General features: G+C 35.2%; 1 protein-coding gene across 1 annotated transcript in view; it reads right to left on the reverse strand.

Moving 5' to 3' along the window:
* Positions 1-12,805, reverse strand: part of LOC110256334 — a 64,231-nt gene extending 51,426 nt beyond the window's left edge. Inside the window, exon 1 of the mRNA XM_021069813.1 lies at positions 12,631-12,805. Within this exon, the coding sequence (XP_020925472.1) occupies positions 12,631-12,805 (175 nt within the window). The remainder of the gene's footprint in view (positions 1-12,630) is intronic.

Below are 15,379 nucleotides of genomic sequence, written 5' to 3' on the forward strand. Positions count from 1 at the left end.
TGCAACAGTGACAATTTTACCTCTTCCAGTTTGGATACATTTCATTTCTTTTGTTTGTCTGACTGCTGCGGCTAGGACTTTCAATACTATGTTGAATAAAAGTGGTGGGAGTGGGCATCCTTGTCTTGTTCCAGATTTGAGTGAGAAGGCTTTCAGCTTTTCTCCATAGAGTATTATATTGACTGTGGGTTTTTCATAAATGGCTTTTATTATGTTATGGTATGTTCCTTCTATATCCACTTTGGCGAGAGTTTTTATCATTATGGATGTTGGATTATGTCAAATGCTTATTATGCATCTATTGAGATTATCATGTGGGTTTTGACTTTACTTTTGTTAATGTGGTGTATGACATTGATTGATTTGCATATGTTAGACCATCCTTGTGAACCTGGAATGAATCTCACTTGGTTGTGGTATATGATTTTTTTTTTATATGTGGTTAGTTTCAATCAGCTAAAATTTTGTTGAGAATTTTTATGTCTGTATTCATCAAAGATATTGGCCTCTAATTTTCTTTTTTGGTTGTATCTTTGTCTGGTTTTGGTATTAGAGTGATGGTGGTGTCATAGAATGTCTTTGAGAGTGTTTCTTCTTCAACTTTTTGAAAAAGTTTAAGAAGGATAGGTATAAGTTATGCTTTGTATGTTTGGTAAGATTTTCCTGTGAAGCCATCTGTTCCTGGACTTTTGTTTGTAGAGAGTGTTTTTATAACATAGTCCATTTCATTTCCAGTGGTTGGTCTGTTCAGTAGATCTATTTCTTCTTGATTCATATTTGGCAGGCTGTATGTCTCTAGAAAGTTGTTTATTTCTTCTAGGTTGTCAAATTTGTTGGCTCTAATTGTGCATAGTATTCTCTTACGTTTTTTCTTTTTCTTTTTTGTATTTCTGCAGTGTCTGTTGAGATTTCTCCCTTTCATTTCTTATTTTGTTTGAGTTCTTTATCTATTCTTCTTGGTGAACTTGGCCAGAGGTTTGCCAATTTCATTTATTCTTTCAAAGAACCAGCTCTTGGTTTTATCATTTTTTTTCTATTGCTTTTTGAATCTGTTTTATTGATTTTTCTCTCTGATGTTTATGATTTCTTCTTTCTCCTGACTTAAGGTTTTGTTTGTTCTTCTTTATCTAATTCTTTTAGGTGGCAGCTTTTTCTTTTTTGAGGAAGGCCTGTAATCCTATGAACTTCCCTCTGAGAACTGCTTTTCTTTCATCCCATAAATTTTGAATGGTTGTGTTTTCATTATCATTTACTTTGAGGGTATTTTATTTTATTTTATTTTATTTATTTTTTAGGGCCACATCTGTAGCATGTCGAGGTTCCCAGGCTAGGGGTCAAATTGGAGCTGTAGCCTCTGGCCTATGCCACAGCCATAGCAATGCCAGATCCAAGCTGTGTCTGTGACCTACACCACAGTTCATGGCAGTTCTGGATCCTTATCCCCGTGATCAAGCCCAGGGATTAAACCTGCATTCTTATAGATGCCAGTCGGATGGAAACTACCTGCCTTGAGGTTTTTTTAAATGACCTTTTTTTTTTTTTTTTTTCCCAGTGGCATGTTGTTTAGTCTCCATGTAGTCAGTTTTTTCCCAGTACTTTTCCTGTGGTTAATTTCTAGTTTCATGTCATTGTGGTCAGAAAAGATACTTGAAATAATTTTTATACTCTTACATTTGTTGAGGTATGTGGTCAGTCCTTGAGAATGTTCCATGTGCACTTGAAAAGAATGTATATTCTTTTCTTTTCTTTTTTTCTTTTTTTTGGATGTAATGTCCTGCAAATGTCTACTAAGTCTAACTTTTCTATTGTTTCCTTTAGGATCTCTGTTGCCTTAATGATTTTCTGTCTAGAGGATCTGTCCATTGATGTGAGTGTAGTGTTAAAGTCTCCTACTTATGCTGTATTCTCATACATTTTCCCCTTTATGTCTGTTAGTATTATATGCATTTGGGGGCTCCTGTATTAGGGACATATATATTGATGAGTGTAATATCCCCTTTTGAATTGGTCCATTTATCATTAAATAGTGTCCTTCTTAGACTTAAAAAGCCATAAAGAAAGACAAATTGTCTGATATGAGTATTGTGACTCTTGCTTTCCTCTCATTTCCATTCACATAAAGTATCTTTTTCCATCCCCTCACTTTCAATATATATGTGTTCTTTGCCCTAAGGTGAGTTTCTTGTAGGCAGCACATTGTAGGCTCTTTTTTTTTATTCTGTCTGCCACTATATGTCTTTCAATTAGAGCATTAAGTCCATTGACATTTGAAGTAATTATTGATAAATACATATTTATTGTCATTTTAACCTGTATTTTCCCATTGATTCTATGTTTCTCCTTTGTTCCTTCCCTTTTTTGGTTGAAAAATTTCCTTCCATTTTATGCTTATACCCTCTTCTTTTTAGTTTTTTGAATGTATTTTTTTGGTTTTGATTTGTGGTTGTCCTGTTTTTCAAGTATGTTAATCCCTTCCTATATTTGCTTGCTTTAGTCTGATAGTCATATAGGCTTAAACATATTTAAAAAAAAAAGAATCTAGACTTTCTTTCTTTCCTTCCCCACATTTTAGAATTTAATGTCCTTTTTTACATCTTCATGTTCTTCCTTTTGCTGTTGCTTGTGTTTATCATCGCTTTTACTGATTGTTTTTTCTTTTAGATCTGTATATTAGCTTATTTAAGTGACTACTTACCATTTGCGATTTACTCAATCCCATATATTCTTACTTCTTTCCTATTTAGAGGAGACCTTGCAGTATTTATTTATTTTTTTTATTTTTTATTTATTTTATTTTATTTTTTATCTTTTTGTCTTTTTGCCATTTCTTAGGCCACTCCCTCGGCATGTGGAGGTTCCCAGGCTAGGGGTCGAATCGGAGCTGTAGCTGCCAGCCTATGCCAGAGCCATGGCAATGCAGGATCTGAGCCGCGTCTGCAACCTACACCACAGCTCACGGCAATGCCGGATCGTTAACCCAATGAGCAAGGGCAGGGATAGAACCCGCAACCTCATGGTTCCTAGTCGGATTCATTAACCACTGCTCCACAACAGGAACTCCAGTATTTTTTTAGAATGGATTAAGTATTGCTATAGTCTTTTAATTTTTGTTTGTTGGACAAATTCTGCATTTCTCCTTCTGTTTTAAATGATGTTCTTGCTGGGAAGAGTATTCTTGGCTGCAACCTTTCCCTTTTAGAACTTTGAATATATCTTGTCACTTTCTTCTGGCCTGTTGTGTTTCTGTAGAGAAATCAGCTGATAGCCTTATGGGAGTTCTGTATAATTAAGTTGTTGTTTTTCTCTTCCTGCCTTTAGAGTCCTCTCCTTATATTTAACTTTTGCCATTTTCATTATTATATGTCTTGGTGTGGGCCTGTTTGGCTTTAGCATATTTGGGGCTTTCTCTGCTTCCTGTATCTTGATATCTATTTCCTTTACATTTGGAAACAGCCATAATTTCTTCAGATATATTTTAAATCCCCTTTTCCTTTTCCTTCTGGAATCCATTATCATGCATAGTTAGGCCCACATTATATTATCCCATAGATATATTGCTTTTATGTTTTTTCATCTGGTTTTCTGTTGGCTGTCCTGATTGGGTGATTTCCATTCTATCTTCTAATTTTTCTTGGCTCCTCCTTATATTTTCTAGTTCCTTTCTAAAGTAATCTGCATTACTGTTTATATCCACTCTTAATTCTTCATATTCACTCTTAATTCCTTCAGAATTTTTGCTATCACCTTTTTGAACTGAATGTCTGTTAGGCTGCAGAGGTCTTTTTCACTGTTTGCTCCTTCAGGGGAATTCTCTTCTTCTTCATACTGGGAATGGTACCTGAGATTTCTTCATTTTGATTATATTTTCCTTATTCTGTGAGTTTATGGGAAAAAACTACTGTAGTCTTGGAGAACTATTTACTTGTGAGACCACCTCTATGTTGTTTGTGTGGGCTTACTATTTTGCTGTTGTTTTCTTTTAGTGTGAGAGCTTCTTTTTGTTTGGATGCTTGCTGTCCCTTTCCTCAGTGCATTCATGGTGTTATCCCCTTGAAAGGAGATTTTTTTTTTTTTTTTTACAATCTGCATGTGCTTCCAGGAAGATAGAGGCAATGGGCAGGGCTAGTAGCCAATGCCTGGTTTCTGTGCCCTTGACAGTGGCAAGGTACCATGGAGAGGTGGTGCAGGCTGTTCCTTGTTGCAGAGCCCTAGGAAGTGGCAGTGAACCTTGGGAAGGTGTAGGCAGTACCCAGAGCCTTTGGCAGTGGCAACAACAGGGCATGTGCCTTCCCAGGGGAGTGAGAGCAACAGTGGGTGGTGTTTGGTTGCATTGCCCTCCTCTGCAGTGACCCCTGAGGTGACTGTGGCCACAGTTGATGCCTGTTCATGGCCGCCTAGTGGAGGTGGGCATACCCACCTCTGGGGTATGAGATGTTTCTGGCAGTTTGCCCCCAATGCCTGTAGTCCATGCAAGAGGCACCCTGCCACCCATTACCCATGAAAGAGGTGCCCTGTTGCCCATAGCCCACGGAAGAGCCACCCTGCCTCCCGAGACCCTGAGAATGCACAGAGAAATATTTTCCTATGGCAGTCTCGCCCCTCATTCTCTCCAGCTCCCCAACAACTGTGCCTTATTCTGTGGGGCCAAGACCTCCTCCCATGCTCCCTTGGCTGTGGAACTCCACTTCCCCAGCCCATGGCACACTGCTACCTAGTCCCTCAGCCTGTCTCTACTCAGCCAACCTTAGTCCTGATCCTGTTACTTACTTCTGGAGCCTGAATCTCAGCACCATGCCCTGTCTTTGCATCTTAGGCTGTGGTGACCAGTGGCAGTGGTACAGATGATTTGTGTGGTTCTCTCTCTGTTTTTCCCTCTTCAGTCTGACTGCTGCACTTTTCTGTGAAGCTTTGAGGTCCCCTCTCCTTCTTAGCTGATTTCCCTGTCAGTTAGGTGGTCTCCCAGAGTATGTATTTCTTTCCTCTCTCACAGCTACCTCTCAGGAGTGCTGGTCTCATACTGATTCCTTTCTCCTCTCTCTCTTTCCTTTCCCTTTACCCAGTTATGTGGAGGGATTCTTGCCCCTTTTGGAGATTTAAGGTCTTCTGCCAGTGTTCAGTAGGTGGTCTCACTTTCTAATCCAAAACAGCGATTTATTCTTCTGGTTTTTCTAATAGTGTTGATGTTTTAGCTCTTCTTTTGGGTCTTTTATCCCTTTAGAGTTAGATTTTGTGTATACTCTGAGGTAGAAGTCCAATTTTATTCTTATACATATGAATAACTAGTGGTTCCAGCACTATTTATTGAAGAGACTGTATTTTCCCCATTGAATTATTTTGGCATCCTCTTTGAAGATCAATTGACCATAATCATAAGGGTGTATTTCTGGACTCCCATTCTGTTCTATTGATGTATATGTCTACCTTGTGTTAGTAGTGCAGTATCTTAATTACTTTAGTTTGTAATAAGTATAGAAATGTAGAAGAATGGGGCCTTCAACTTTATCATTATTCAAGATTGCTTTGAGTATTCTGCATCCCTTGAGTTTCCATGTAAATTTTAGGATTAATTTGTCAGTTTCTACAACAAAATTATCTGACTGTGAGATTCATTGAATCTGTGGATTTTATTAGGAAGTATTGCCATTTTAACAATATTAAGACTTCTGATCCATGAACATTAGATCCAGTGTATTTCCATATATTTAGATCTTCTTTAATTTCTTTCAATAACATTTTCTTATTTTCAGAACTTTTCACGTCTTAAAACAATTATTCCTAGGAGTTCCCATTGTAGCTCACTGGGTTAAGAATCTGACATAATCTGCATGAGGATGAGGGTTAGTTATCTGGCTTCACTCAGTGGGTTAGGAATCCAGCATTACTACAAGCTATGGTGTTGGTTGCAGATACACTCAAATCCAGTGTGTGCTGCCTGTGGCATAGGCCTGCATCTACAGCTCCAATTCGACCTCTAGCCTGGGAATTTCCATGTGCCATAGGTGCAGCCATAAAAAGAAAAAATATTCCTAAATATCTTATTTTTTGCTGCTATTATAAGTGAAATTGTTTCCATATTTTTATTTTAGGACAGTTCGCTGCAGTTTTATAGAAATAAAATTGATTTAGTTCAATGATCATTTATTTTTTTAAATAATTTTTACTTTTTCCATTATGGCTGGTTTACAGTGTTCTGTCAATTTTCTATAGTACAGCAAAGAGACCCAGTCATACATAACATATATAAATTCTTTTCCTCACATTATCCTCCATCATGCTCGATCATAATTGACTAGATATAGTTTGTAGTGCTGTACAGCATTGCTTATCCATCCCAAAGGCAGTAGTTTGCATCTATTAACCCAAAATTCCCAGTCCATTCCACTTCCTCCCACTCCTCCTTGGCAACCACAAGTCTGTTCTCCATGTCCATGAGTTTCTTTTCTGTGGAAAGGTTCATTTGTGCCATATATTAGATTCCAGATATAAGTGATGTCATATGGTATTTGTCTTTCTCTTTATGACTTACTTCACTTAGTATGAGAGTCTCTTATAGTTCCATCCATGTTGCTGCAAATGGCATTATTTTGTTCTTTTTATGGATGAGTAGTATTCCATTGTGTATATATACAACATCTTCTTAATCCATTCATCTTTCAATGAATATTTACATTGTTTCCCTATATTGGCTATTGTGAATAGTGCTGTGGTGAACATATGGGTGCATGTGTCTTTTTTAAGGAAAATTTTGTCCAGATATATGCCCAAGAGTGGGTTTGCTGGATCATATGGTAGTTCTATTTTAGTTTTCTGAGGTACCTCCATACTGTTTCCCATAGCAGTCTACCAATTTACATTCCTACCAACAGTGCAGGAGGGTTCCCTTTTCTGCACACCCTCCAGCATTTGTTATTTTAGGTTTTATTCATGATGGCCATTCTGACTGATGTGAGGTGGTACCTCATAGTAGTTTTGATTTGCGTTTATCCAATAATCAGTGATGTTGAGCATTTTTTCAGGTGCTTGTTAGCCATCTGTATATATTCTTTAGAGAAATGTCTATCCAGGTCTTTTGCCCATTTTTCAATTGGGTTGTCTGTTTTTTTTTGTTTTTTGTTATTTGTTTTTTGCTGTTGAGTTGTATAAGTTGTTTGTATATTTTAGAGTTTAAGCCCTTGTCATTTGCATCATTTGAAACTATTTTACTCAATTCCATAGATTGTCTTTTTTTTTTATGGTTTCCTTTGCTGCACAAAAACTTTTCCATCTGATTAGGCCCCATTGGTTTATTTTTGCTTTTATTTCTGTTGCCTTGGGAGACTGACCTAAGAAAATATTTGTAAGGTTGATGTCAGAGAATATTTTGCCTATGTGCTCTTCTAGGAATTTGATGGTGTCTTGTCTTATGTCTAAGTCTTTAAGCCATTTTGAGTTTATTTTTTGTGCATGGTGTGAGGGTATGTTCCAGTTTCATTGATTTACATTCAGCTGTGCAGTTTTCCCAGCACCCCTTGCTGAAAAAACTGTCTTTTTTCCCATTTTATATTCTTGCCCCTTTTGTTAAAGATTAATTGACCATGGGTGTCTGGGTTTATTTCTGGATTCTCTATTCTATTCCATTGGTCTGTCTGTCTGTTTTTGTACCAGTGCCACACTGTCTTGATTACTCTGGCTCTAATATTGCCTGAAGTCTGGCCAAATTGGAAAAGAAGAGGTAAAATTGTTACTGTATGCTGATGACATGATGCTTTATATAGAAAACCCTAAGGACTCAACATAAAAACTACTCAAACTGATCAAGAATTCAGCAAAATAGCAGGATACAAGATTAACATTCAGAAATCAGTCACATTTCTATATACCAACAATGAAATATTGGAAAAAGACTACAAAAATACAGTACCTTTTAAAATTGCACCTCCCAAAAGTCAAATACCTGTGAATAAACCTGACCAAAGAGGTGAGAGACTTATACGCTGAGAACTGTAAAACATTAATCAAGGAAATTAAAGAGGATTCAAAGAAATTGAAAGATATTGCATGCTCCTGGGTTGAAAAAATTCATATTGTAAAAATGCCCATACTACCCAAAGCAATCTACAGATTCAGTGAAATCCCTATCAAATTACCCCTGATATTTTTCATAGAACTAGAACAAATAATCCAAAAATTTATATGGAACCATAAAAGACCAAGAATTGTCAGCATAATCCTGAAGAACAAAAACCTAGCAAGCAGGAGGCATACCTTACTTATTTTTTAATTCTAATTGTTTTAGTGGATCTCTTAGGATTTTCTGTACAAGGTTGTGTCACCTGGAAATATAAAATGTTTTACTTCTTTCTTTCCAATTTAGATGTTTTTATTTCATTTTCTTGCTTAATTAATCAGACTGGAGCCTCTAATATGATGTTGTGTAGAAGTGGAATGAACATCTGTGCTTTGTTACTGAATTTATGGGAAAAATGTTCAGTCTTTAACCATTTAGTATGATGTTAGCTGTGGATTTTTTTTTTGTTTTATTTGGTTTTGTTTTTGGTAGATGCTGTTTACCATACTTATGAATTTCCCCTCTCTTCCTAGTTCTTTTATTATTTTTTTAAAATCACAAATGAGTGTTTGATCTTTTTTATGTCTTTCTTTTTTATTTTTATTATAGTTGATTTTCAGTGTTCTGTCAATTTCTACTGTATAGCAAAGTGACCCAGGCCTACATGTCTATATATTCTTTTTCTCACATTATCCTCCGTCATGTTCCATCACAAGTGATTAGATGGAGTTCCCTGTGTTACACAGTAGCATCTCATTGCTTACCCACTCTAAATGCAATAGTTTGCGCCTATTAACCCCAAACTCCCAGTCCATCCCACTCCCTCCCTCTACTCCTTGGAAACCACAAGTCTGCTCTTCAACTCCATGAGTTTTCTTCTGTGGAAAGATTCATTTTTGCCGTATATTAGATTCCAGATGTGTGTGATATCATATGGTATTTTTCTTTCTCTTTCTGACTTAATTCAGTTAATTCACTTAGTATGAGAGTCTCTTGTTCCATCCATGTTGCTACAGATGGCATTATTTTGTTCTTTTTTATGGGTGAGTAGTATTCCATTGTGTATATATTCCATTGTCTTGTTAATCCATTCATCTATCGATGGATGTTTAGGTTGTTTCCATGTCTTGACTATTATGAATAGTGCTGCAATGAACAGAGGGGTAAATGTATTTTTTTCAGTGAAAGCTTTGTCTGGATGTATGCCCAAGAGTGGGATTGCTAGGTCATATGGTAGTTCTATACATAGTTTTCTAAGGTACCTCCATACTGTTTTCCATAGTGGTTGTACCAATTTACATTCTCACCAATAGTGTAGGAGGGTACCCTTTTTTGCACACCCTCTTCAGCATTTGTTATTTGTTCACTTGTTAATGATGGCCATTCTGACAGGTTTGAGGTGGTAGCTCATAGTAGTTTTGATTTGCATTCCTCTAATAATTAGTAATGTTGAGCAGTTTTTTTCATGTGTTTTTGGCCATCTGTGTATCTTCTTTGGAGAAATGTCGTTCAGGTCTTTTGCCCATTTTTCAATTGGGTTGTTGTTGTTTTTTGTTTGTTTGTTTTTGCTGTTGAGTTGTATAAGTTATTTGTATATTTTAGAGATTAAGCCCTTGTCAGTTGCATCATTTGAAACTATTTTCTTTCATTCCGTAGGTTGTCTTTTTGTTATTTTTATGGTTTCCTTTGCTTTGCAAAAGCTTTGAGTTTATTTTGTCCCATTCGTTTATTTTTGTTTTCTATTTCTGTTTGCCTTGGGAGACTGACCTAAGAAAACATTTGTACAGCTGTTGTCAGAGAATGTTTTGCCTATGTGCTCTTCTAGGAGTCTGGTAGTGTCTTGTCCTATGTCTAAGTCTTTAAGCCATTTTGAGTTTATTTTTGTGCATGGTGGGAGGGTGTGTTCCAGTTTCATTGATTTATGTGAGGCTGTCCAGTTTTCCCAGTGCCACTTACTGAAAAGACTGTCTTTTTCCCATTTTATATTCTTGCCTCCTTTGTTAAAGATTAATTGACCTTATGTGTCTGGGTTTATTTCTGGGTTCTCTAGTCTGTTCCATTGGCCTGTATATCTGGTTCTTTTATGGTTCCATATCAATTTTTAGATTGTTGCAGTTCTATGAAAAATGTCATGGGTAATTTGATAGGGATTGCATTGAATCTGTAGATTGCTTTGGGCAGGATGGCTGTTTTTACAATATTAATTCTTCCAACCCAGGAGCATGAAATATCTTTCTATTTCTTTGAATCTTCTTTCATTCCCTTGCTTGATGTTTTATAGTTTTCACCATATGTCTTTCACCTCCTTGGTCAGGTTTATTCCTAGGTATCTAATTTTGGGGGGTGCAATTTTAAAAGGCATTTTTAAAAATATTAATTTTCTAATATTTGATTAGTATACAGAAAGGCAAACGATTTCTGAATGTTCATCTTGTATCCTGCTACTTTGCTGAATTCATTGCTCAGTTTGAGTAGTTTTTGTGTGGAGTCTTTTTTTTTTTTTAAATAGCATGTAAGCTTTTTTTTTTAAATTTATTTTTTATTGTTATTTCCCCCAACACACATTTTTTTTTTCCCACTGTACAGCATGGGAACCTAGTTACACATACATGTACACATAAATTTTTTCTCCTGTTGTCATGCTGCTTTGTAAGTATCTAGACATAGTTCTCAGTGCTACACAGCAGGATCTCATTGTTAATCCATTCTAAAAACAATAGTTTGCATCCGTTAACCCCAAGCCACCAATCCCTCCTATTTTCTCCCCTCCCCCCGGGCAACTATAAGTCTATTCTCCAAGTCCATGATTTTCTTTTTTGTGGAAAAGTTCATTTGTACTATATATTAGATACCAGATATGAGTGACATCATATGGTATTTGTCTTTCTCTTTCTGACTTACTTCACTTAGTATGAGAGTCTCTAGTTCCAACCATGTTGCTGCAAATGGCATTTTGTTCTTTTTTATGGCTGAGTAGTATTCCATTGCACATATATACCACTTCTTCGTAACCCAATCATCTGTTAATGGATATTTGGGTGGTTTCCATGTTTTGACCATTGTGAATAGTGCTGCAATGAACATGCGGGTGCATGTGTCTTTTGTAAGGAAAGTTTTGTCTGGATATATGCCCAAGAGTGGGATTGCTGGATCATATGGTAGTTCTATGTATATTTTCTAAGGTACCTCCATACTGGTCTCCATAGTGGTTGTACCAGCTTACCTGCCCACCAACCATTCAGAATGGTTCTCTTTTCTCCACATCCCCTCTAGCACTTTCTATTTGTGGATTTATTAATGATGGCCATTCTGACTGGTGTGAGGTAATATCTCATGGTAGTTTTGATTTGCATTTCTCTAATAATCAGTGATGTTGAGCATTTTTTCATGTGCTTGTTGGCCATCTGTATATCTTCCTGGGAAAAGTGTCTGTTCAGGTCTTTTGCCCATTTTTCAATTGGGTTGTTGGCTTTTTTGCTGTTGAATTGTATAAGTTGCTTGTATATTCTAGCTGTTGTCAGTTGCATCATTTGAAAGTATTTTCTCCCATTCTGTAAGTTTTCTTTTTTTTTTTTTTTTTTGGTTTCCTTTGCTGTGCAAAAACTTGTCAGTTTGATTAGGTCCCATTGGTTTATTTTTGCTTTTATTTCTGTTGCTTTGGGAGACTGATCTGAGAAAATATTCATAATCTTTTCAAGTGATTTTCATGTGTATATTGAGATAATTATCTAGCTTTTATATTTTATTCTACTAATACGGTATATTACATTAACTGATTATCAGATTTCAAACCAACTTTACACTCCTGGAATAAATCTTTCTTGTTGCTGTTATATAATTCTTTTCATATCTTGCTGGGTTTGGCTTGATCATACTTTCTTAAGAATTTTTGTGTCTGTATTAATAAGAAACTTTGTTCTATAGGCTTGTGTGTGTGTGTATGTGTGTGATGTTTTTGTCTAGTTTTATTATCAAAGTAATACTAGTCTCAATAAAAATTTGGAGGAGTTCCCATTGTGGCTCGGTGGAAATTAATACTACTAGTATCCATGAGGATGTGGATTGGATCCCTTGCCCTTCTCACTGGGTTAGGAATATAGCATTGCTGCAAGTTGTGGTGTAGGTCACAGATGCAGCTCAGATCTGGTGTTGCTGTGGCATAGGCTGGCGGCTATAGCTCTGATTCTACATCTAGCCTAGGAACTTCCATATGCCACACCTGCAGCCATAAAATTAAGATGATGATGATAATAATAATAATAATATAATAATAATAATAATAATAATAATATGGAAAGCATATCCTGCATCTTTTTTGTAGATTTTGAGTAGAATTTGTATTAATTCCGCTTGAAATGTTTGGTAGAATTCATAAAGTAAGTCATCGGGGTATGGACTTTCTTTGTGCACACTCTAAACATTCTGCTTGGAGATCTCCTCAGCTATATATCCAGTTTCATTGCTTAAAAATTCTTCTTTTCAAATAGCTCCAGGACATAGTTCAGCTAAGCATTCTCTCACTTTACAACAGGGATGCCCTTTCCTCTGGTTTCCGATAACATTGTTGTCATTTCCTTCAGTACCTTCACAAGCAGTGGTTTTAATGTACATATTTCTACCGATAGTCTGTTTATTGTTGTTTAGATGTCCTCTAAAGTAAGTTTTCACAATCATGCTCTTCACTTCCTTCTTAGCCCTCACCATTGGTGCCTTAATGACGATATTTCTACTAACAGTCCGCTGAAGTAATCCAGGCATTTTCTATTATGCCTTTCAAAAGTCTTCTAGTCCCCATACAGTGTCCAATTACAAAACCTTTTCCACATTTTGGGGTATTATTAGTAATAGCAATCAACTTCCAGGTACCAAAATCCATGTTAATTTCCTATTGCCACTGTAACAAATTACCACAAACTTAGTGGCTTAAATAACTGCATTTATTATATTACATTTATGAAATTCAAAAATCTAAAATGGAACAGTAGGTCTATGTTTTTTTTTTTTTTTTTCTGAGACTCTATGGAAGATTGTGTCTCTTTGCCTGTTCTAGCTTCTAGAGACTTCCTGCATTCCTTGGCTTGTGCCACTGCCCCCACCCCATCTTCCAGGTCGGCAGTATAACAGCTCCTTTCCTCTTTTATTTCCTGCTTCCCTTGTAAAAACCCAGATGATTGCATCAGACTCATACAGATAATACAGGATAATCTTCTCAGCTGCAGATCCTTAATTTCATTTTATCTAAAAAGAAGCGTTTACAATGTGAGGTAACATCGTCACAAGTTTTCAGGATTATGATATGCACATGTGTATGTGTCATTATTTATGAAGCACATCATGGGTACCATGATTATAAGGCAGTTGATGTTTGAGACTTCTGTGGAGCTGGGAAGATAGAAGTAGATCAAAATGAAACACCACAAAGCTGTCTGTTATTACTGAGATTTTTCCACATTTTTTTGAAATTGAATACATTGTTCCCAGATTGTTTCAAGTTTTGAGGTAATTTTTAGAATTCTGCAAAATTTTTTACTTTTTTTTTAACCAGTGTTTTAATTGCTTTTATTGAGGCACAGATATTCAGAAGAACTTACTGTGAATTTTTTATATGTATATTTGAAAAAATCAACATATATAGAGAGACAATTATTTGGAATGTAAGCAAAAAAGAATATACTTAATGTGTACATTAATAATTTTTAAAAATTTTTACATATTTAAATGAAGAATACAATTGTTATTATGATATATTTACTATCTTAATTGTTTTATATATTTTATACAGATTTTAATGTTTCTTATTAAATATAATAATTTTATATTTAATGTTTCTTAATAAATATAATTCTATTGATCTTTACATATATATATGTCACCAGAGGAAAATTTTTAAAAAACTGGACAAATTGGTGGCTTTTCAATTGGTTTCTCAAGGAATTTCAAGTATTCAAACATATAGGTTTGCCTATTTGTGGTTATTTCTAGTTTGATAAAATAATGTATAGCTGCCAGTGGACCTATAATACAAACACTATTTTTAAACATTGTCACAATATGATAAATTCGGACGTTCAATATCAGTAATAACTATACAGTTATATAAAATGGAAGTTCTGAATTTTTACAGAGAATATAAATATTGTATTTTGCTTCAAGTAAATATTATGGCTTTTAATTCTGGAGATAATTTTGGACATTATTCCATGACATCAAACATTTTTTTTTCAAGGAGAATTGTAGTTTGTTCATTGTGGCAACTTACATATTATTCCTAGTTCAACGTTCATACTAGTTTTTTTTTTCTTTTTCCAATATTATCGAGATATAATTCATATATAACGTTGTGTAAGTTTAAGTTATACATGTGATGTGTTGGTACACATATGTAATGCAAAATGATTATCACAATAAAATTGGTTAATACATATACAACCTCACATAATTACCTTTTTTGTGTGTTGATAATGTTTAATATTTACTCTATTAGCAGATTTCAAGTATATGATACATTATCGTTAGCTATACTTATTAATCTTAAAACTGCAAGTTTGTACTCTTTTCTCCCAACTTTCTGCCCTTAGCAACCACCATTCTACTCTCTGTTAGTATGGGCTTGGCTGTTTTAGATTCCACATATAGGTGTGATATGTATTATTTATCTTTCTCTGACTTACTTCATTCAGCATAATGCCATCAAGGTTTATTCATGTCGTTGTAAATGGTAGGATTTTCTTTTTTATGGCTGAGTAATATCTTATTATGTATGTATATATATACATCTTATTTTCTTTCTCTTTTCTTGAAGTATACTTGATTTACAATGTTGTTTTAGTTTCTGGTATACAGCAAAGTGATTGAAAAAATATGTATATGAATTCCTTTTCAGATTATTTTCTGTCATAGGTTATTATAAGATACTGAACATATTTTCCTGTGCTATACAGTAGGACATTGTTGTTTATCTATTTTATATATAGTATATAGTAATGTGTATGTGTTAATACCAAATGCCTAATTTATCCCTCCCCCTCCTTTCCCCTTTGACATTTGTCTTTCTCTGTCTAACTTACTTCACTTAGTATGATAAGCTCTAGATCCATTCATGTGGCTGCAAATGGCAATAATTCATATGTTTTAATGGATAAGTAATATTTCATTACATAACCTCTCACATCTTTATCCAATCATCTGTCAGTGGGCACTTAGGTTGCTTCTGTGTATTTATTACTGTAAATGGTTCTGCTATGAACACTGGGGCACTTTTCAGCTTTTCAAATTAAGAGTTTTTATCTTTTCTGGGTATATGTCCAGAAGTGAGATTGCTGGATTATACGG

Source organism: Sus scrofa, chromosome 13 (genome assembly GCF_000003025.6).
Source record: "Sus scrofa isolate TJ Tabasco breed Duroc chromosome 13, Sscrofa11.1, whole genome shotgun sequence".
NCBI classification, from domain to species: Eukaryota; Metazoa; Chordata; class Mammalia; order Artiodactyla; family Suidae; genus Sus; species Sus scrofa.